Here is a 24,581-nt window from a genome sequence, read left to right on the forward strand (position 1 = left end):
CTGAACTACATCCACAGTCCCAGTTTGAGGTGTATGCGTTGCTTAAATTACCAATCAGGAGCCAAGCAGGATGGCAAGTGCCTGAGGTCTCAGCTACTTAGAGCTGAGGCAGAAAGGTCACTTACATCTACGACTTTGAGACCAGCTGAGGAACACAGTGAGACCTGAACTTTTAAAACAACAATTGCAAATTAATTTGTAGGACTTTATTTATCAATAAAGTAAAACAGTGAGCTTAATTTCAAAGGCTTATCACTATGTGAAACGCATATGTAATCTTTCTGTACTATTTTATTAACCCTTCCACCTAAAATTATTTCAAAATAAAAAGTTTAAGAAAGGAAAAAATGCCATTCCTAACTACATGTAAATAAAATAAAATATTTAATGTTTAGAGTTTCTTAACCAAGTACTGATTGTTTAACTTCAAGCTTGTCACTTACTTCTTTTTCACTGGACTCATAAAAAAGTATCCACCTGCACTGGTAACCGAAGACAGAGCCTTCCTTACAAAACTCGCCAAGAACATACAGGTTTTGACAATGACTTGGGGGGTGTACAATGGTACAACTGCTTTGCAGTAAGTTTCATAGAAGTTTTTAAACAAAATGTCAAGTCTATGATTGGCAATTCCACTCCTAGGAGCTACCAGGGAGGAAAACATAAATGTACACATATACAAAACTTATACGAAGTATAATTCAGTAGGGCTGGAAGACAACCCCGATTTTTACCAACAGGAGAATAAGTTAACACAGAAATAATCTGGAGTGCTCTATAAAAGAGTGGATACACCTCACATGCTGAGTCAAGGAATCAGATCCAAGAGTGAATAATGTATGATTCTACTGATGTTTGGCCCAAGAAGAACAAGGCTGATGACAGCAAAAGAAATCAGAATGTTGCCATATCTTGAGGGTAGTAGATAAGATGAACTGAAATGTTATAAGGAACTTTCTGGAATGACTTCACTAAAGAAACACATGCCTGTAAATTATATTACAACTGAAATGAAAACCACAGTTCTATTACACACACAGACATACACACATGCGCGCGCGTGCGCGCACACACACACACACACACACACACACACACACACACACACACAGAGCCTACATATAGGTTTTTTGAGACAGGAAGTGGCCTTGCCTCCAACTCCCAGCCACCTTCCTGCTTCAGTGCTGGAATTACAGGCATCTCTATTGTAGCTGGCTTTAAGGACAACACACGGGAACAATCACTGATGAATTTTCGCGTTTCCTTTTACTTCTTACCTGTCTAGGAGCTGCTCATGCTTTTCTAGAGCGTCTTTTTCCGCTGTCACTGCTCGGTTCTTTTCAGCGAGAGCATTATCCCTTGCTTCACGGAGATTTCTAAAATGCAAACACGCATCGCAGTTGTTTTAAATGCATAAACATCTATCTTCAAAGATTCACACACTTGCTTAGGACTGAAGTAGAGGTTGTGATGGTTTGGAAAGTAGTCTCACAGCACACAATATAGGTGCGAACAGTCTATTCCTAACAGGGATGGGCTTAGATAGTAGACTGTAGTTACTTCTTCTTACTTATGGGAATGCCAGTTGGAGTCATAACTGCCCCCACAGAATATTTTCTTCATAGCTTTTTTCCTCATGTGTTGAGGGGTAGGTTAAACAGAGCATATATATTTATCTCATTTATTCTTACCATAAGCCAGTGAGGTAGGTGTAATATCCACAAGAAAATTGAGGTTGATGGAAGTTAATGTTTTATGAAATACTTTAAGTAAAGCACACATGGGCAGAAATCATAAATGAGAATAAAGTCTGAAATACTGACACAAGAACAGTTGAAACATTGGGTCCAAGAATCTCAGTTGTGCAAGAAAGTAAGTTAATACAGAAAGGCTGATGATTTAGGAGTACAAGGGAGAAAGGACAGAGGGCCTGAAGTTATGCATATAGCAGAGAACAGTGCTTTGGGACCAGAGTGGCATGCTTCCATCCAAGTACTAATCCGGCCTAACCCTGCTCAGCTTCTGAAATCATGTGAGATGGGGCATAGCTTGGGCTACATGGAGTACAGCCGAGATGGTTAATATTCATGATTGGCTCAAGGAATATGAGTCCACGACATTACATACGCCATCCACTTATGATGACAGCAGGAACCAAAACTGTGGACACAGTTACAGCTAAGGAGAGTACTCCAATGGGAGACGGTAACAACAGGCAGTACTTAGGATATAATACAATCAGGCATGAGCTTCTTGTGTCCAATTCTCTTTATGTTTTAATACAGATGAAACTTGGAGGTCAACAAACAAATAAACAAAAACAAAAAGCAACTAAGCTTATTTGAGTCACTTAACCTAAAAATCTACTTCCTTAATAGAGTTGTAATATAGAGAAATGACATAACAGGAATGATGTGCTCACTTAGTGTCTACAAACCCTTACGATGCACTTGCAGTCCAGTGAAGTAGAGGGAGTTAGTACAGCAGCCCTGGGACAGAGTTTGAAAACGGTCCTGGTTTGCATCCAGTTTATATCTGCTCTGCAGTGTGCTTTTTACATCACATCACAGCACTTCTCACAAAGAGCGGGCACTGGTACTAGAATTTGGTTTCTTTATCATTCATACAAATGTCAGTAGCGAGCCATGGGAACTCACATGGTTTGAGTACACGTATGTGATACACACTGAATAAAAACACCTAGTGGTCACACTTGCCATACCCATACTTAGTGAAGCTGTTTTTGCAGTGATTGAATATCTAACATTTCAGTCATCAGCCAAAGTTTGAGCCACAAATAAAATCGTTTTAAAAATTGATGTAAATGTCACTCTTGTCAAAAAATAGTAACAGTATTTTTTTTTTGTATATTATTCTGTAAACAAAATTGCTTTCTTAATTACAAAATTATTTTTTTGGTGTCATCATGAATTGCAATGACCTTAAAAACGATTCTATTATTAAACCAAACAAAACATGAAAAATAAATTTTAGAGAACACAATTCTCTAAGTATCTTAAACATTTATCTATTTTTAATCTAAGATGACCTACATATTTTAGCCAGTAAATCGCAAATTAGTTTCAGTTCTCCTTTCTAAAAATAGTCTCATTATTTTAAATGTGATTAAGGAGTGGAATTCCAAGTGGGTCACGTCGGCAGTAGTAGACTGTGACTGTTAAAGTTGTAGATGGAGAAGCCTCGCTCACTAAGTACACTTCCTTTTCAGTCACAACAAGCATTACAAAGTCAAGCCTCAGAGAGCCACGGATTCCTACAGAATAACAGTACATTGTGTCATAGACAGTCCGCATCATCCAGCTAACTGGGTGCTATGATAAAGCATAAACAAAATCCCAAGGCCACACGAAAGAGGAGGTAATTACTCCTGACTGTGGTAAGCGGCCTAAGGCCTGAAGGAGACATTTCCTAGAAAGTGGCACACACGTGAGGAACCTAAAGGACAAACAGCCGAGACAATTCTCGGGTATTGTAAGTAAGTAAGTAAGTAGGGGAAAACTTCCCACGCAGGCTTTCCCACTCGTCTCACCCTAAGGTGTCTGCGGGTAAGATTTCCACGGAATAGTTTTCTTCATTGGCTGTTATACCTTCCCTAACTGGTCCACAACTGATATACTTAATACTTCTTAGTACTAGCAATTGACATTCTTCGAATTAAGTTTGAGAGAGATAAACTGAGTGTAGTCTATTGGCAACAGTACTGACAGTAACATACAGTGTCCACCATACATTAGGAGCTGTTCTAGGTACTTCGTATGGGTATTTGTTGTGGCTCAATGTGAATTACCCCCATACTCTGTGTTTAAACACCTGGTAGCTAGATAGCTGCACTGTGTGGGAAGGTTGTGGAACTTTAGGGGTCGAGGCTTGCTGTAGGTCACTGGGCAGGTCTTGAGGTTTTAGAGCTGGTCCTAGGTCCTGTTTGCTGTCTGCTTCCTGAATGCAGGTATTAGTAACAATCAGGCCTCTTAGTCTTGCTTCCTATCTGCTGTCTGCTTCCTGAATGCAGGTATTAGTAACAATCAGGCCTCTTAGTCTTGCTTCCATCTGTGCTGGTTTGAATTGGAGCGGCCACCATGGGTTCTCAGGGTGAATATCTGAAACCCAGTTGGTAGACGGTTTGGGAAGGACTAGGAGTTGTGGCCTTGTTGGAGGAGGTAGGTCACTAGAGAGGCTTTGGCGTGTCAACCAGCCAGCTCTCTCTGCTTTGCACGTTCACATCTCAGCTACTGTCCAGGGCCTGCCTGCTGCCTTGGCCCCTGCCATGATGGACATGGCCTCTCACTCTCTAACATTGTATGTCCCAAAGAAATAATTCTGTCTATCAGTTGCCTTGCTTAGAGTGCCTTATCACAGCAACTGAAAAGTGATTACGATGTCTGTCTCCTGTCTGTTGGGATGTCTTCCCACCATGACAGAATCATCCCTTTGAACAACAAGCCAGAATACAGCCTCCCTTAAATAGCTTCTTGTCAGGTATTTGGTCACAGGAATGGATGAGAAAAGTAACTAAAACAGTAACTTGTCATAACTCTATCAAGCATAAGTTGTATCATTTCCATTTCACAAATGTTTCATGGTTGGTTGAAACACAAAGACCCAGTTCAAGGTCACATCTTAGTATGCACTGCGGAGTCTGAGTGTAGATCTAGTCTGTGCCCAGGTCCTAGGCTCTGAATCCACTATGTTGCCTTTCTCAGTACTCCTTCCTTTCACAGGCATTTCCCCTTGGGATATTCTGTCATTATGAGATTTGTGCTGCATGACTAGATCATGGTGCAAACACATGTCAAATCAGAATTAGGCTCAAAAGAATTGCAAGCATATTATGCATTTGTCTCTATGGCCCACAGTGCATGGCTCTTTTAAAATTAGACTGCTTTGACAAAACACCAGATGCACTGCATCCCTGATACAGATAAAACAATAACTTCCACATAATTAATGAATAATCCATTTCCAAATGTTAAATACATTAGAGGATGTAGTAAATACAATTACAGAACAAAAAGCAGGGATTCAAATGTTCCTCAGAAGAGAAACTTGAAAACTTGACAGAGGCTATCTATAGCACACATAAACTAATGGGGCTGAGAGGTTAAAAATCCAAACTGAATGTAACCAAACGTAATTTACAGACATTGAAACATGTCAGGAGCTGCCAACTGGCTAATATAATAAACATTTATAATATAAAAGTCCTTCAGCATCTTTTAGAGCTTAGTTTTTGAACATCTACTAGCTCCATCCCACCAACCCAAGACCCAGCGTACCTAAACCCAAGAATTCTAAAGCCTCCATAAAAGACAGCATGCGTTTGCAGATGATTTATAACAGGCACCTCCTGCACACTCTAAATTCCTCAAAAAGCTCAACACAATGTAACACGATGTGAGCTGTACTGCATTGCCTAAGAAGTAATGACAAGAAAGTCTCTGGACCTTTCACACAAACACGATCTAATTGGATGTATTGGATCTGCAGTTGGCTGGATGTGTAGCTGGAAAACTCACAGACAAGGAGGCTAGAAATTAATTAACTTTAAAAACAATTGTATGAAAAAAATCATTCATACAGCTAAAATTTCACCACCAACCTATTTTTCACGATTCTTTAATGTTGTTGCCTATTAACTTCTCTTAGGTAGACATACTTTTCCTATCTGCTTCAGAGTAATGTGGAAAGGTTCATTGAAAGGAAGAATGAAGAAAGAAAAAAAGAAATTAAAGGGTGGGGCATCCCAGGACTACTGCTAGAGTAACTAGAGTCTATCTATACATATGTGTGTGTGTGTGTGTGTGTGTATGTATATGTATATGTTTATATATTTATGTTGGACTTTTTCATAGCAAAAGAGGGTACTATAATCATTAGAACAGAGGAACTAGCATAAACTAGACACTGCTTGGGTAAGTAGGAGATAAAGACAATTGAGAGATAATACTCAATGAGAACCTCTTAAGTTACTAATAATTTATCTATACAAACATTTAACATGTACTGTGATGTCATCTGTGTAGTAGACAATTTAATATATGTATATCTAAAAGTTGCTCATAACAGAAACATAAAAGTCTCAACACAAAATGTGAAAACAGTGCTGAGCAGAACGAGTCTCTCTTCTCAGTGCTAGAAGATGAGATTCCTAGGATCAAAGACCGAATCCAAATTTATACTGAGGCAAACAATGTTAGAAAAGCTGGAAATCTTTAGCTCAGGACTGGCCTATAGCTTTGCAATCTTGCCTCAGCCTCTTGAGTCCTAGTGTTAGAGGAACATGCTATTGTACCTAAAAGGAATTCTTATTTAATAATTTGCTATGAAAAGCTATGTATTTAAGAAGATGAAACATTTTGAGATTCTATTGACTGAAAATGCTATAATTTTTATTCTTCTCTTATAATTAGCTCTATGATTTGAATGGCCATGCCTTTCCAAAGTGGTGTTTAAATGTAATCATTGCTGTAACAGCAGCAATGAGAGGTTCTCAAGAGGTGAACAGGCTCTGAGGGAGAAGTCTTTCTGAGTGGGATTGACGCTGTTAAAATGGGTAAGTCTGCCTGCTTTTTGCTCTCTCACATGCTCTCTGGCCTTCTGCCATATGAGAACGGAGGAAACAGGCCCTTGCCAAATGTTAGTACCTTGATATTGAATGTCTCAGTGAAATAATAAATTCCCGTTGAGTATAAATTACTGGGTCTCAGGTATTCTTTTAATGTAGCAGAAACAGACTAAGTCAGCAGCCAGTGCTCACATGGAATTTTATATTTTCTAGTTGTGACTATGAACACAAAGTTGGAAACCAATCCATATCAAATTAAACATACATACAAGAGAAGTCCATGGGCACAAGAAATTTATAAAACAATACTACTCAGTTAAGATTCATCAAGATGCTGCAGTTTAAACATCAGTTAGCAGTTATTATTAAAATGAATGTGAACAAATATGGTGGATAGTCAGCTGAGTAGCTTATCTACCAGTCTCTATGCTCAGCCCTGCTCAGTCCACTAGAAACCCTGTGCACACTTCTTGCAACAACTCAGCCCGTCCTGCTTTCCCAGTTTCCCCTGCTGCACAGAGAGCTATGTACAAAGCAGGTATATGTAAACTCTTGCACAACGGGAGCTCACCTACGGTCTGTGTAGAGCCAATCTCCTCCAGGTAAGTGTTAGTGACAGGAAGAACCACCCAGAGGAGCATGGGGAAATAACAAAGAGCTGTGACCAAGCACATCTACAGCTGCGTCACCAGACACCATGTTACCTGCAACCCCACTACATCCTGAATGATCCACTGAAGGGACCAAAAACTAAACAGAGAAAGAAAAAGACTTAACTATTATCAAAGGAATTTCAAAATTATACAGAATATCTGGTAAGCTGTGAACAGGAGGTGTGTCAGTTGAAACACTAACGAGGGGACTCACTTCTAAATGTAGAGTGGAACCTATGTTATCTGGCTCCAGACTCCTCTACAGGCAGATTAAATAGATTAAACCGATCCTGTAATAAATCCAGATTCAAGATAGAAAGTTGTTTAATATCACCGATTGCTATGGCCATGTCACGTTTGTCATTGAGGCTTCTTGAGGACTTTTGGGACACAGTCATTGTGATCAAGACAGCACTGACAGGAAGGAACTCCGACTACAGAGCACCACGGCTACACTTGAAGGCTTTGTCAGTCACCTCTGTGCAGCTGCCTCTCTTTCAAACAACTGTGAAACTGTTGAGTTTCCAGATTCTGTATAGCGTGGAGAACCTAATGAATGCATCTAAGAAGTTCATACCCTGTACTACAAGAGTTTCTTTTCTGTGCTTATGAGGACATTTTATATTAAAGGTAGTTTTGTGGTCTGGAAAAATTCAATCACCTTAGTTTATTGCCCCTTTATTATCTCTCAGAAGTGCTTAGGAAACAAATAAGTTAGTCACTGTGTGTAGACCCTCAATATTTTCTAACAGTGGACTTTCATGTAATAATTTCATGTTACCAGTTAGATTTTATTTAATAATCATTTTACTTAAATTGTCATCATATAAATAAAATGATTTTTATTATACACAGGCAAAAGCATAAAATACCTATATTCACATTCTATATTTTATCACTTATGATGCATTTCTCCCATGTACTACCTAATTCAGAGCTCATGGGCCACTACTATTAGCTCATTCTTACAAAAGTTTAAGAAAAGGAAACTCAGGGAAACAAAGTAGCTTCTTCACCCCCTGGAAGTGCTGTAAGTGGTAGAGACAGGTTGAAGTTTAGTCTTTTTGCTCACAATCTTTCACTCATGGAATATTGTATTTTCTTTGAAAGAAAAGGCTTGGGCAACCTCCTGAATACTGGCATTCCAGGTATGCAGCTCCCTTTGGGAAAATGTCTTATTTTGAAACATGCAAGAGGGACTATAGCCTCTATAAAGACCTAGTAAGTTATTTATATAATAATTCTTGCCATGGAATTGAGTTTCTCCCATTCTGCCTTCTAGCTACCACTTCTAGCTCTACTCTTAGGGTCTTACTCTCTTGTAAAGGTAAGGTAACCGTCAACAGGCAAGTGTAAATGCATTGTAACTCATAATGTAATAGCACACTCCAGATACAAGATGAAGGATACTGTTATATATCGAACTTCAAAGCCAGGTCAGTTCACCTTGTTCAAAACAAAACTAATATGTAAAGATTTTCTAAAATTTTTGTTTGTTTGTTTTCCAAGATAGGTTTTTTTCCCCTGTGTAACAGCCTGTTAGGAACTGGATTTGTAGACTAGGCTGGCTTCAAACTCATGCTCATAGAGATTGGCCTGTTTCTGCCTCCTGAATGCTGAGATTAAAGCCATGTGCCAACACACCTGGCTTGGATTTTGTTTTTGTTTTTTGTTTTTTTAATAAGGAATATTAAAACCTTTCTTTAACCACTTTAAGTTGTAAGGTTTTAAAAGAACTTGCTATTTATGTTACCTTGTGAAGGACTGAAGGGGACAGAAGTTATAATGAAGATTCAGTCACCTAAGTACTGGGACAGATTACTGTGAAGTGAAAAGCAGTAAAAACAAGCTGTACATACAATTGGCTACTTAAGTGTCCCGAGTAGGCACAGCATTCATTGCACTGCACTTTGGCGCCATCTGGTGGCAATTGTCCTTCACAGTGTTAAGACCTACAGGTCAATCTAAAGTCCTGTGGTTGAACGGAGCACCTAGGTCCAATCCCATTAACTTTCTGGCTAGGTGGTATGATGGTTAGTTTTAATTGTCGACTCAACAAAGCCCAGAACCACTTGGGGAAAGTCTACAGGGGATGTTGTCTAGCTCAGGTTGGCCGGTGACAGGACTGTCTTGACTGCATTAACAGATGTGGGAAAGCCAACCAGAATGTGGGAGGAGGAACCACTTCTCAGCTTAGGGCACCGACTGTTTAATGGAGAACAGCAAGCTGAGTGCAAAAGTGCATACATTTATTCTCTCTATGCTCCTAACTGCGGATGTGAGCTTGCTTTGACTTCCCAACAGGACGGATTTGTGAGCTAAAATAAGCCCTTTCTCTCCTAAGTTGTTTTTGTCAGGATGTTTCGTCTCTGCAACAGAAATGAAGCTTAAAGAAAAAGTTTCCGTTTTCTGTGAACATGGATCCAGAACAGCCCTGGAGATAAGCAAAGCTACTTCTGATTATCCTTCTTTGAGAAATGCTGCTGCCCAATTTCCTACACAACTTTGCCAACCTCTCTACACTAGTGTGGGGAGAGAGTCAATACATCTAAACTTATGCTGTACTAGGATGCATTTTAAATGATTTTCTTTGTTTTTTGTTTTTTTTTTTTTTGATGGACAACTGAAACATCACAAAATTGTCACCATAATTACATAGCAAAATAATATATAGTAATGGACATTGTTTAGGCAAAATCATGCTGTATTATAAAAAGTGCCACAAATTTTAAGGTTAGGTAAACAAAAGCTTATAAAACAGGGCCCAACAGGAATGAATGAAGCACAAAACTAAGTGTTCAATCCTTATATGATATACATTATCCAGAGCTCTCTTCTCTGTCATGTACCTTCCTCTTGGTAAGGTGAGATTGGTGGATACCCCAGATACTTCTAGTGGAACGAAATTCATGCTTCTATTAAGGTCTTTTGTTTTTCTAATGTTTTAGCAAGTATAATCACCACCCACTAAGCTGGACAACATGGAATCTGATATTCTCAGTGTCCTCTTACCCCTTAACCTTTTAGGGCTTGCTAGGTCCATCTGGGGAGCACTGTGCCCATCTGGGCCAAGTGATACTTTGGTCGGTAACATGTTTGGTTGGAAGCATGAGGGAATCAGGGAAAGGGGATAATGGAGGAGAAGAAAGAAAGGAGGAAGTAGAGGAGGAAAAAGAGAGAAGTCAGAGGCAGGGAATAGTTTATCCACCACAGGAACTTTAGAGTTAACAGGAAAGCAACTGCCCGTGAAATAAGTAGCATTTATTTAATCTTCCAATGCTCCCAGTTACTAGACGACCTAGCCTATAACATCCAAAAGGAACCGTGAGAATAAAAATACTCCTCAATCTTATCTCACAGAACATCTTTTAGGATACACAAAGTATATAACATTGCATATCCAAGAGAAATGAATGGTTGGTATAACTTTTGCTATCTTGGCACTCTCTAATTTTTCTCTTATTCTTGTCTTCAGTCTAAACTGAGACAACAGGAAAGAGACACATAGTAAAAAGATCTAAAGTATGATAAACCTTCTTGTAATTAACTATCAAAGAATTTAGAATTTTAACATTCCCGTTAAATTCATATTAAAACTATTAAGAAAGAGGTCTCAGAAATGGCATTTAATTTCAGTAAAATTCTTATAATCACAAACAAGCTCGCTCAATCTCTCTCCTTCCTTTACCTGTTTTCTCGTTCATACATTTCCCTAGAAGCACTTCGAAGCTGATCAATTTCTAGATTAGTTTTCAATTTGATTTGTTCCAGTTCATCATGTAGTTTATTTTCATATTCTGTTTTATAATGGTCTCTGCAAAGACAAAAGAAATAATCACAGTTTTCATTCATGACAAAAATAAACTATTGTTCTCCAGGTAAGATTTTAATATACTAGATGAAGTATGCTTTTACAGAACGTTTAGAAAACTTAGCCATTTTAGAATTCCTAAAAACACTGTTTTAGAAACGGTGAGGTGTTAAAGGCAAAATTTTTACCTTAAAAGTTTATTCTTTTATTTGTACTTCATGTGCATGGATGTTTTGCCTGCATATATGTGCACCCTATGCATGTAGTACCCACAACGGCCAGATGTTGTTAGATTCTGAAACTGTGAGCCCCAGTGTGGTGCTGGAAATTGAAGACAGGTTCTCTCAAGGACAGCCAGTGCTCTTAACTGCTGAGCCGTCTCTCCATCACCAACCCTAACTCTTTAGTTTTGACATGCTGACAGATATAAATAGTCTAAGGACTATGAGGGCTATTAGGATAGCACATACATATTTAGCAAAAGAGAGAAGAGAGACTTGAGACGCAGGCAGTCTGCGTCTGAGACCTGTGACTTGAAAACCTTGCAATAAATGCCTTCTCATTCTTCTTTCACAGTTAGAAAGATACAAAGTATAAGTATACTTAGATTTCTTTAAAACGGATTTCTATAGATATGTACAGACTTTCAAAAACTGCTAAAAAGATATTAGGGTCATGACACTTTTTTGTTTAGTTCTCAGGGCTAAACTCAGAACTTTGAGTGGATTAGGAAGTACTCAACCTCTGAACTGTGATCTCCACCCAGCAATGGGATATTTAAAAAGCTACTGTTTATAAGAAATAAGTTCTGGGTAGTCGATGTGACTTAGTGGGTCAGAGTGCTTACTTCCTACACAGGCCAACAACCTGAGTGTGACATTTAGAACTCACGAGGGAAGGAGAAACTGACCCCTCAAAGCTGCCTTCTGATTTCTGCATGAGGATCCCAAGCCTAACAACATTGTATACTCACACAATAATTAATAAGCGCAAAACCAAAACCAACCAACCAACCAAATCCTTAAGAGAAAATAAATCACACGCACAGCCCCTACCTAAAATAGGCTTGTCTTTTCAACAAATAGTTCTGGGAAACAGATAAAGATCTGAATATAAGGCACAGAGCCTTGAAGCTCCTACAAGAAAATATAGGAAAACACTTCAAAATATAGATGTGCCCATCATTTTTGAAAAGAGCTCCAATAACTCAGGAAATAAAAAGAGCTGACAACAGGATCACATGAAATAAAAAAGCTCTACAGGGCCAAGGAAACAAACAACTGTGACAAGAAAGTCCCCAGAACTGGAGACAAGCTTTGTCAGCCTCGCAGCTGACAGGGAATTAATGTCTACAGTTTGTCTGAAAAAACCTCCACAACTCAACCAAAATCCAGCTGACTTCAATTTAATGATTTTCAGAAGAGAAGTACAAGTGACAGATAGTTATATGGAAGACACTTATCCTCTGTGGTCATCATGGAAATGGAAATTGAAGGTACCAAGTTTCTAACTCTTTCTAGTCAGTTTCTACTCTCTCTATTCAGAAGAGCTATCATGAAAAATAGACAAAAGTCACAGCAAGAATTGGGGGGTGAGTAGGGTGGACAAGAAACTTGCAGGTGGGCACGTGTAAATTAGTGCAGCCATTGTGGAAATCAGTATAGAATTTCTCAACAAACTGAAAAGAAATCTACAGTAAGATACAGCTCTCCCACTCTGGAAGACAGCATTCTACATAGAGAGCTGCAGTAGGCACAGAGACCAAGGTATGCACTCAGCCCCGATATCATCAACGGTGAATGAGCAGAGAAAATGAGCTGAGTCAATGAAAGCACTCAGCAGGGACAAGTGCTTGGATGATGGGCGTCCTCAGATCCCATGGAAGAAGAGAAACAACTCCCGAATATTGTTCTCAGACCTCCACGCATGCCCTGTGACACAAGCTTGCCATCCACCCACATAATGCAATAATAAAGTGTGGTATATCTGTACAAATATGTATATATATATATTATTCATTAAAAATAAGAGAACGAGAAGCTAGAGAGATGGCTCAGTTCCAAAGTTCAATTCCTGACAACCACGTGGAACCCTTACTATGGGATCTCTTCTGTTGTGCAGACACACAGGAACAAACATAAATAAATTTAAAAAAAAAAAAAGAAAAAATAAGAAAATGAAATTATACCATTTGCAAAAAACTATATAAAATTGGAGATCATATTAAATGAAAAAGCAGATCTAAAAAATCCTTGTTTTCTCTCACATGTAGAATTTATGTTATGAAAATATGTATACAAGGGATGAAAGCAAAAATGGGGCTGTTGGGAGGAGGAACAAGGGAGTAATGAGAAGTGGTGAATATGAACACAGTATATGATGTACACACAGGAATGATTTTACATGAGCCCATAATTATAATATCTGCTAATTAAAAGTTAACTACAGAATAGGCCTTCGTTGTTACTGGAAACCACAATATCTTTAAGAAATGAACTAGAAAAGAAAACCTAGAAAGGAAACAAAATGAAAAGATTCCCTCAATGTAAACCTTGAACTATCATCCCCTCAGCACCCACAGACTACTCATTCACATCCACTACAAGGAAAGCAGGGGTCTTGCCTGGATGTGACATATTTCTCATACATCTCTTCTCTAGCCCTTTTGGTCTCTTCCAGTTGAACTTGCAACCTTTCCAGGCGATCCTCCTCATGGGCACAGCGCACACTGAGCTCCATGTTTTGGCGATTGAGGTATTCTTTATCTTTCTGCAGCAGGGTGACTGTCTGCTGCAAGGTGCTTACCTATGGGAATCAGAGACATGGCCAGAGTGAGGTGCTACTTTTCAAGGTTGACTCTATTACCTTTGTTTACTACGCGTGTCATATAGAAATCACCCCACCCCCTTTTGTGGGTGCGGTGTGTGTGGGGTTAGATTTTGAGGTAGGGTTTCTCTGTGTAGCCTTGTAGCCCTCTCTGTCCTGGAACTTGCTCTGTAGACCAGGCTGGCCTTGAACTCAGAGATAAGCTTGTCTCAGGTGCTGGAATTAAAGGTGTGGTACCATCACAGTCTGGCTAGAAAGTTTCCATTTAAGAAGTGGTAATTCTTAGCCTTGGCAACCGTTAATGCAAAAATGACTATTAAGTCTCTTCTCTTACTCTTCCCTCTCTCTGTCTGTCTGTCTTTTTCCTTCTTTCTGGAAACTACATAAAGAGGAGAAAAATAAGATTTCCCTGTAATTTCATTCTAGGCTATCTGTTCATCAATATATAATAAAGCATGAGTGGGCTGAGGCAGGAGCTTACCTCTTTTGATAATTCATTCCTTTCTTTAGCTTGAGCTATGTGAGAGGTTTCAAGTACCTCATGTTTCCTTCTAACCTCGAGTACTTCCTGTTCGAGAGCATCGCGTTCACTATGAAAATAAAATCACAGACACATGTGAATAAGGACACCTCTTTCACAATTGCAAAAGCTAAGTGGTAGGATCGGAGCTGTGGGGCTTTTGTGTATCGCTGTGAAGTTTAGTGTTAAAGCATCAATACGTGAGTTACACTACACAGTAAACTACAGTATGTTCTAAGGTACAATTTCATTCTCCCACAGTTGTTTCACACATGGTCTCACTTAGTCTACACTAGCCAGAGCACTAGGGACTCAGAGCAATCCTGCTGTCTTGGTTTTCCATGCTGTAATTGCAAGCACAGCCATCTCACAGGACTTCAACCTTTCCTTGAAGCTGAAGCTTTTAAACAGTTAAAAGAAATTAAAAAATAATAAAAGGTCTGAAACATGGATTCATGCTTTCTTAGGGTAAAACCCTGTCATGACTTCTAATTGATACTGCAGGGCAATAGGAAGGCAGGCAGACAGGGAGGCAGGCAGGCAGGGGGGCACTATTTCATTCACCCGTGGTTAAATCTCTCCTTTCAGAATAACCGTCTCCCAGAACTGTGAACCTAAGAGCAGGGCCAAAACCTTCAACAGAATCTTTAAAACTGAGCACAGACATTTGCTCCTACCTCCACTTCCCTAGTTAGAACTTGGCCTTGAAACTTTACTTCACTGACTCATGGGGCTGCCACAGGAGAATTGTTTTCTTTATGCCATTTAGATGATATAAACATGCTACTCCTTAATGGATTGTACCTGAGGCTGCAGATTCCATGGCGATTCTGAATCAAATATTAACAGCGAGGCTACAAAGAAGCTAGCCCGCCATACACGTGTTTCTTGGTTGGAATGTACTATTCAGATCTTTCCCCATTTACTGTTAGCATCCCCTCATAGATTCATATTCTACCAATGGGTTATAACTATAATTGTCAGGATTTATCTTTTAATGTTTTTTTTTAAAGATTTTATTTAGGTGAGTACACCATTGCTGTCCTCAGACACGCCAGAAGAGGGATCGGATCCCATTATAGATGTTGTTGAGCCATCATGTGGTTGATGGGAATTGAACTCAGGACCCCTGGACCCTTGAGCAGTCAGTGCTCTTAACCACTGAGCCATCTCTCCAGCCCCTATCAGCATTTATTTTTATACTTAGGTTATAATAGAAATGTACTACATTATATTTGGTGGTCGAGGTTCTTCAGTTGACTATTATGGCATTAACTGGAACTAAAGGTTTCGATGATCTTGTCCAGTGTATTACAGTCTTCCGTCTTCCCTTTCTTTGGTTCTTGCCAAGAAACAATGGCTGATCTAGCAATGATCACAGTCCACATATTAATTCTGAAATAGCACTTCCTGTTACTAGAAATCAGGACACACTGGGTCAAGGGAATTAAATTACAAAATAAAGTTGGGAACATTGTTATGCCAGAGGCTGTAAAGCTATTAAGACAAAAGTGACTCAGATAGAAGTTGACGGTTTCAGCTGCCACATAGAATTTCATGTAGAAAACAAATGATTTATTCAGAGCATTTTAATTCTAGAGGTGATATAATATCTATATATCAATTAATTTTGCACATTTGTGGGACTTTACCAAGGGGCATATCCCAGGTTGCCTTATATTTTCATGACTTCCTTTTTATTCTTTGCAGTGCTGCTGAGTGAACCCAGGATCACAGGACTCCACCAATGAGCTACACAGAGTTCTGCTTGGTCTTCTGAAGCAGGATTTCTGCTGTAGCCCATGCTGTATTCAAGTTCTCATCATCTTCCTGCCTCTGCCTCCCAAATGCTGCGATTACAAGACTGTTGCCACTGTACATGGCTTGTGCATTGTGCATGTTTTTAAAAACTGATTCATAAACCAAAAGGATGAGTTTGAACCCCTTCCTCTTTCTTACTGTCCTATTTTTAACAGATAGACTTGCTTATATTTTTTACTCAAGGTTTTGTTTTTCTTCTTAATTTTTCTATTATATAAAATAGAAACATAAAAAAATGCTATAATGGACATCCATTATTTTATCACACAACTTTGATGATTATCAACTGTGACTCATCTTGTTTTAGCCACCATGAACAAGTCAAGGAACTCTGGATTAGTCAAATGATTATTTTTTTCTCATTTTATTTATCATTTTATAGATTTAGAGAGGAAATTATGATATCAAAATATCAATTGTAAGTATCATTGTATGATCTAAAACAAGTTGGAGGAATAGAGGACCAGTGGGAGTGAAAGGGACAACAGAGGGTATTAAGGGGTGAATATGATTAAAATCCACTATGTATTATTAATATATGTTAATAAAAACTTAGTTATAAAATGTTTCTTTTGAAACTTAGCTTTATTCAGGAGTTTGCTGAACACAGCTCTCAAGATTTCAAGATCAAATTATTACTATATTTAGGCATAATGATAAATACTAATACATACTAGCCAAAGTGGGAATAGAAGTATCAATGTCATTTGCTAAATTTTTGTAAATTTACTTACAACATTAATCATACTCACTGACTGACTACTACACTTTAAGAATTCTAGCTGGAGCAGATCTATCAAGTGAACAAGTAAAAGTCTACCCATCTGCGAAAGTATAGTACTTACACACTTTAAAATGGACACAATATTCCCTTGGTTAATCTTATATGACAAAACTCAGGTTTACAAGAGGTTTACTAAGGGATACATTGGAGAATCTTATTAAATACAGAACAATAGAGAAATTCATTCCAGTTAAAGGAAGATTGTTCTCGCAGTTACTCAGCAGCAATATACTTGGAAATGTTCTTACAGCTTTGTTTTCTGAGAGTGAAAACCTTTCATCTCAAGTTGGAAACCACTTGAGAAAATTTAAACACTTGAATTGACATGACATGAAATTCATCAAATAACACTTAGCAAATATTCTCACAAGGCATTTTACAGGGTTCTATTTTCTTTTACACTTTAGAGAGCACCGGTATGGATCGAGCTGTGTGTGTTTACACACTGGAGAAGGAAATGGAGAACATAACCATGGGTTGTGTGCGGGTTATACAAATGCAGGTGACTGGAGGGGTACTAGAAGTGGAAATTCCCAGGGCCACCCTAACAATTTACCTCTTCACTTTGTCATAGTTCTCTTGACGGTAATCTCCTTGCTGAACTAACTGTTTCGTGTCTGCTAATTCTAAGGCCAAACGTTGACATCGAGTTAGAAGTTCAGAGTGGCTCCTTCGAGCTTCTTCATATGTCTGTAAATCAAATGAAGAATTTCGTATTTCAGAGTGAACACAGTAGATCATATTTTGTATTGGATTTTTCTGCTAAGGACATATAAATATCCTTATAAATAAAGTAAAACATGTCCAAATAGGTTATAAATAGTTATTCAAAGACAGGTCATTTTGAATTCACAAGATTATTTCTAAGTTAAATTCAAAGTATTAAATAATTTCTCCATGTCTGGTTTGGGCTAGACATTGTACATACAAAGATGAGTAAGACAGGTTTTCCCTCTTGAATGAAAACATAAAACAAAACAACTGCTGAAAAGCAGGTTCCAAATTTCTATCCAACATCTGCTTGAGAAACAATTGTGAGAAATTTGAAGATGGGGCACTTTGCTTTGGTTGAACATCATAGCCTCCTACACTAGGGTTCTTTGTGAGAATGGAATACTACTGAGTTTATTATAGAATTTAGCTGAGGATTCTCTATTACTCTCCAGAGGATCATTCCGTACATAATTTAATACCTATGCCCTAAAAGAAGATTCAGTTCTGCCAAAGCTGAACATTATTGGTCATTTAACTGTGTCAGGAAACAGGATTTAGTTTCTAGAAGTGAGTAATTTATAATATGACATTTGTCTAAGCCTCAGGGTTACCTCATGGAATTCTTGTAAGGATTATATCAAATAATATATGTAAAGTGCTTACAAAATACATAACACATAATGAATGCTCATTAAGTAAAAATTAATGTCTATAATCTGTTCTATTTGCTTTGACTTCTTGAAGGATCACAGACAAATCTATAGAATACTAACTGCACAAAAACTATGATGTAATTCAGAGAAATATACACACAATACGAAATTTGCAAAAATTTAAAAGATGGGCAAAAGATAACACACCCAAGTAATCCAAAGAGTTAGGAGATGTGTTAGTCAGAAACAACAGCAAAGGTTAGGATTAGGGTCCTGAAACTTCCTAATGCTGTGACTATTTCTTTAATGCAGTTCATTTTGTGGTGACTCCAACTATAAAATTATTTTTATTGCTACTTTACAACAATAATTTTGCTACTGTAATGAATCATAATATAAACAGCTCTGTTTTTCAATGGTTTTGGATGACCCCTATGAAAGGGTCAATCCTCCCTAAAGGGGTTGTGACCCACAGGTTGAGAACCATTGCTCTAAGGAGATGAACCAGTGAATAAACAGTGCATATAGTTCCTGAAGGAAACCAAACCAAACCGAATGAACACACAAAACACCCAGCAAAATTCTGTAAGAATTCAAGGGTAGGGACAGAAGACAGAGAGGTGGAGGCTGACAGAAACACATGAGCACTTAGAGCCTTGCTTTGTGATTTTTTTTTTTTTTTTACTTTTGTTTTGAAATATGGTCTCATTATGTGATTTTTTTTAAAGTATAGAACAGAGTTTATTCAGGGCATGGGGAGGGGAGGGCAGAGAGAGAAGTAGAAGAGTACAAGAGCAGAGGCCAGCTGTGAGCACATGAAGAGAAGGAGGGGGGTAGGGAGAGAAGGGACAAAGGGGAAGAGGGTAAGAGCAAGAGAGCAAGGACAAGCGCAGGAGCTCATCATGTAGTTCTGATTGGACTGGAAGAGACATGTGGGCCAGACGAGCTTCTGTTTCCCTACTGCTGGGATTAAAGTCATGTACCGTAATTACTACTGCTACTGCTACTGCTATCACCACCACCGCCACCGCCACTGCCACTGCCACCACACCACCACACCACCACCGCCGCCACCACTGTTGTTGTTTTTGTTGTTGTTAAGGGTCTCAGTATATTCCATCCCTGGATTTGAACTCACTATTTAGCTAAGAGTGAACCCAGACTTCTGATGTTCCTGAATCCACTACAGAGTGCTTGGACGACAGGCATGTGCCATGGTACCCAGATGAGAAAAGCTTGCTGGGAACAAGGCAAGTATTCCACCAGTTTTGTGGTGTTTTATGCTCATTAAGATAGCCTTTTTGTTGTTGTTTGTAGTATGTGCACGGGTGTATTAAAAACATTTGCCACAGTATAGTCTAGCTCTTACTCTAATGTTTCATGGTGTTACTACCGACTTGGTCCCTGTCTTGGTTAGTTTTTATGTCAACTTGACACAAGGTGAAGTTATTTAAGAGAAGGGAACCTCAATTGGGAAAATTCCTGTATAAGACTGGGTTGTAGGCAAGCCCGGAAGACAGTTTCTTAATTAGTATTTCTTGTGTGAGTCCATTGTGGGTGAGGTCATCCTTGGACTGGTGGTTCTGGTTCTATAAAAAAATCAAGCTGAGCCAGCCACGAGAAGCAAGCCAAAATCAGCACCTCTCCATGGCCTCTGCCTCAGTTTCTGCCTCCAGGTTCCTGCTCTGTTTGAGCTTCCTCACTTCTTTTGATGAGGAAAGATGATGTAGAAGTGTAAACAAATTAAACCCTCTCCCCTCTGTTCTTTTTGATCATGTTCCATCACAGCAAGAATAACCCTGACTAAGACATTTCCTATGAGTTTTCTACTCCTTCTGGTCCTCTTCCCAATAAAACCAGTGAAAGCAAAGAAATCAGAATGGGTCCAGGTACATGGTTAGGCTTCCAGGCTGGGATCATGGAATTCTCATTGGAGAATTTCCATTTTCTTTGTGAAAGGAAGCACCAAGTGAGTTGACAGAAATGAGAAGTGTGAGGTTGGAGGTTTGAGACCTGGAGGAAGGGAGGGAAGGCCTAAAACAGCTCTGAGGAGAATGGAAGGACCAGGGAGAAAAAGGCAGAGGAACTCCTTTGGAGGCTGGTAAGGATTAATTTTTCTCCAGTAATGCCCAGCTAGACAAACAGAAGTGCCCCAGGCTATTTTGATAAAAAGAAAGTTGAAATTAAAGGCCATCAACAAGAGAGAGGTTGAAGATGGATAAGGCAGTGAAGAGGGAAGGAAACGTATTTTTAGACTGATTAAATCATGTGCATTAGAAATTTTGTTATTATAAGCACATAACTGAGAACAGTGGTTAAGTACTCTGATGATGTGCATATGCAAAGAAGCAGATGCTTTTATGAAGGTAGATGTGCAAAGGTGTCCAAGTCTGCAGACTCTGAACTGGGAATATAGTTCAGGAAAACAGCACATGTCTAGCACATGCCTAGCATGTGGAAAGCTCTGGGTTCTATTCATAGCACTGAAAAAGAACTAAAACAAAAAATAGAGTGGGAGGGAAATAAAAGCATAAACATTTAGTTACATCTGAATGTGACTTTATCTGTAACTTTCACTCACCTGATGTAATTGTCATCTTGGAGGCTTACTGCCTCTGTCTGCTAACTTAGGCTAGTCCTGGAAGCTTCTAGCCTCTATACAATTTAATCTAGGCATAGAAGGTTTCAGCATCTGAGATTTACTGCTGAATAAGCTCACTTTTTCTAGATCTTCCTCAGCTCTGGCTGGCTGGTTCAACTCAGCTGTTCTGGCTCAAAACTCTCCAAGCTGACTGATTCAATCTGACTTCTTTAGTGGCCTCTGATTTTTGCTCTGCTTGGCCCCAAACTAACTCTAGTAATCTGTTCTAATCTCGTCTCATCTAATCTGTTCTCATTCTCTGGCTTGTTCTGTCTTCACTGTGTTTAGTTTGTTCTCTAAAAGAAAGCTGCTTCCTTTCTTTCTTCACTGCCCCTTAAGTAGCTTCCCTTTCCCCTTTCTTCTCATGAGAGTCTGCTTATCCTATTGTGTCAAATCTTTCTGATTTATCCCTTTGTCTGCTACTCAAGTAGATTATCACTTTCCAACATGGGTGGTTTCTTCTACAAACTAACTTGATTGTTTGGGACTAAAGGTGTGTACTAAGGGTATGTCTATATTCCAGCTAGATCGATTAAAGATGTGCGCTAAAGGCTGAGTCACATCACTAGAAAGTTTTTCTTTCAGTAAATAACATAATCTCAGGGTGCACAGTGTGATCAAATATCCTGTAACATGTGACTTTGAAATTCAGAAGGTATAGGCACCTGCCATGGAGAACAGTTTGCATACATGTATGTATATATATATATATATATATATATATATATATATATATCTCATACACACATATATATTGCATATACATATGATTTTTCTTTCAGTATAAATGCCACATGAGCAAATATAGCCAGAAGTTCAGTATAGAAACACATACTTTATAACAAGAATTTCTTTTAAATCAGAAATTCTTTCAAGTCAAAAATGTTCCTTTAGAACTATGCTGAAGAGGAGGCAGAAAGATTTGTAAGAACTATAGGTGATGGACAGCTCTAAGGAAACAGTATCTTCCAGATGCTGGCACCAGCGCCGGATAAACAGTTCCACCTTTTTTAAATATTTACAACATGTGGCAGCCTGTACAAGGCCTGAAATGGGTCCAGCAATTAAGAGGAGAAAGTGATATGGGTTTGTACACCTCACCAAGACACTATGTGCAGTTAATACCCACTTGAGAAGGAAGAACAGCTTTATTCCAATGGGGTTGACTCTCACTAGGTCTATTAGCCATACTTCATATCTAGTTGGCCACTGAAAGTGCACTCAATGGTATTTTTGTAGATTTTTTTGTCTCATTTTACCCATTTGGACGTTTTAAAATTATTGTTTTTCTTGTTTATTTTAAGCTCCATTTTTGTGGTGTATATGTGTGTGTGTGTGTTTGTGTGTGTGTTGTGGAGAGGCAGTATAAAAGAAATTTCTATTGCTTGATCTGTTGTTAAATTGGTGAGGCTTGTTTTGTTTCTTGTTGATTTTTTTTTTAAAGAGAGAAAAAAATTGAAAAAAGTCAGGTAGGTAGGGATTGTGGTCTGGGATGAATTTGGGAGGAGAAAACATGTACAATATAATGTATGAAATTTTTTTCACTAAAAGTTTTAAAATATCTCTCTTTAAAGTTACAACTTTTATTCTTTAGGGTAGGGAGATTTGCTTTGGGTATTCTTAGAAACTAAAGGTAAGAGTTGGATGTGTTGGTGTATGTTTGTAAACCTAGTACTTGTGAGGCTGAGGCCGCAAAGCCTGGGTTATAGAGTTAGACCTCATTGCCACATCATGGAAAACAGAAAATAGTGTATTGCCTCAAGATGGATCTATATTTATGGCTGTAGAATTCTGTGGATGAGGCAAAAAGGCAGCAGACTATACTGTACTCCCCACTGCTTTCTCCCCTGTGTTCTGAGGGAAGATGTCTACCTTATATTCTCTCACCATCGAAAAGCCATTCCTTGCCTCCCACAAGATAAGCAAACAATTAAGTTTCTCATAATCCTAGCACCTAGTACTGTGGCTTTTATAGAAAATGTTTGTAGGCAATGTTTATGGAAAAGAAGAAGCAAGAGAGGACAATGTATAGACTGAAAGATGAGAAAAATGTAAATATTTTTATACAAAAAGAAGTAGACACAAAGTTTGCATTAGCACCCCTTCAAATTGGAACTTCTAGGTAATAGCTAAGTGAATCAACAATCAAGTATCATTTTCACTTTTGAAATGAGAAAACAATTACATAGGGAAAGCAAGTGCAATCTGAGGCATCGAGGAGACTCCCACTGCTTGATGTACTTGGAACACAACAGACTTTTGACTGCCAAGGTTAATGAGATATTCATTCTCTCTCTCTCTCTCTCTCTCTCTCTCTCTCTCCTCTCACACACACACACACACACACACACACACACACACACACACTGCTGTTTGCTAACACCATGTAGAAAATACTGCATCTATAATTATAACTGTGTGCTACAATTACCTTATCTATGACCCTCTCCTTTTTTTAATAGGAGTATATTTTTATTGGATTTTTAAAATTTATTTACATTCTGAATGTTATTCCCTTTTCTGGTTTCCTGTCCCTAAACCCCTATGCCATCCCCCTTCTTTTATGAGGGTGTTCCCCCAACCATCCACCCACCCCTTCCTGCCTCCCTGCCCTGATAGAAGCCTTGGCAGGACCAGGGGCTTCTTCTCCCATTGGTGCCTAACAAAGGCCATCCTCTGCTACATATGCAGCTGGAGCCATGCTATGACCCTCTCCTTAACCCACACATACCTCTACACTCCTTCAAGGCCTGTCCTACCTCTGCATGCCCAAGAACTCTCCGTCATTACATAGAAATGCTTAACGAGTAAATTAATTGTGAAGGACGGACTCTGCAGACCTAGCACTTAGAACAGTTGGTCAAACACAGACAGGTTTGCTTCTGAACTAATACAGCCTAGCAACCAACTGTTTCCCAGCCAAAATTAAAGATCAAATACCAAATACCATATCACCTCTTAAGCAATAATATTACACGCAGAGTGTGTGTGTGTGTGTGTGTGTGTGAGTGAGTGTGTGTGTTGTGGAGAGGCAGTATAAAAGACATTTCCATTGTTTAATTTGTTTTTAAATGGGTGAAGCTTTGATTCACAAAAAATTGAGCTGTGCCGTTCGGGTTTCTTTATGTACCACAAGCTTTTAAAGAGGCTTGAATGGGGCCGCACCCTCCTCCAATTCTCTGAGCCCAAACAACAGCAGCCATTTTAGATGCCCAGCATTTCAGAGATGAGAAATACACCGGCGATATCTACCACAATCTCACTTTCAAGATAAGCCATGATGACACCCCAGAGGAATACGTGTAGATTCATGTTCACTGCCTCACTATTACACAAGTCAGGAAAGGGAACAGCTTAGATGTCCATCAACAGATGAACAGATAGACACAATGTGGTAACAGATATACATAATGCAATTTCTTGAACGGCAAAGAACTGTGAAATCATGACATCTGTAGGAAAACAGAATCAATTATAAATTATATTAACTGAAGTGAGTTATATTCAGAATGGCAAATATCACATTTTTCTTAATATGTAGAATCTAGAGTTGAAAGTGTGTGTGTGTGTGTGTG

General features: G+C 38.8%; 1 protein-coding gene across 6 annotated transcripts in view; it reads right to left on the bottom strand.

The window, feature by feature from the left end:
- The window catches only part of Pibf1 (progesterone immunomodulatory binding factor 1), a 167,746-nt gene that overhangs the window by 107,251 nt on the left and 35,914 nt on the right, over positions 1-24,581 (bottom strand). For all 6 annotated transcript variants that reach the window (XM_032917804.1, XM_032917805.1, XM_032917803.1 and 3 more), the window contains exons 6-10: positions 17,555-17,688; positions 14,355-14,463; positions 13,671-13,852; positions 10,925-11,050; positions 1,278-1,376 (exon numbers count right to left, since the gene is read on the bottom strand). In XM_032917804.1, coding sequence (XP_032773695.1) covers positions 1,278-1,376; positions 10,925-11,050; positions 13,671-13,852; positions 14,355-14,463; positions 17,555-17,688 — 650 coding nt within the window. The remainder of the gene's footprint in view (positions 1-1,277; positions 1,377-10,924; positions 11,051-13,670; positions 13,853-14,354; positions 14,464-17,554; positions 17,689-24,581) is intronic.

Source organism: Rattus rattus, chromosome 12 (assembly GCF_011064425.1).
Source record: "Rattus rattus isolate New Zealand chromosome 12, Rrattus_CSIRO_v1, whole genome shotgun sequence".
Classification (NCBI taxonomy): Eukaryota; Metazoa; Chordata; class Mammalia; order Rodentia; family Muridae; genus Rattus; species Rattus rattus.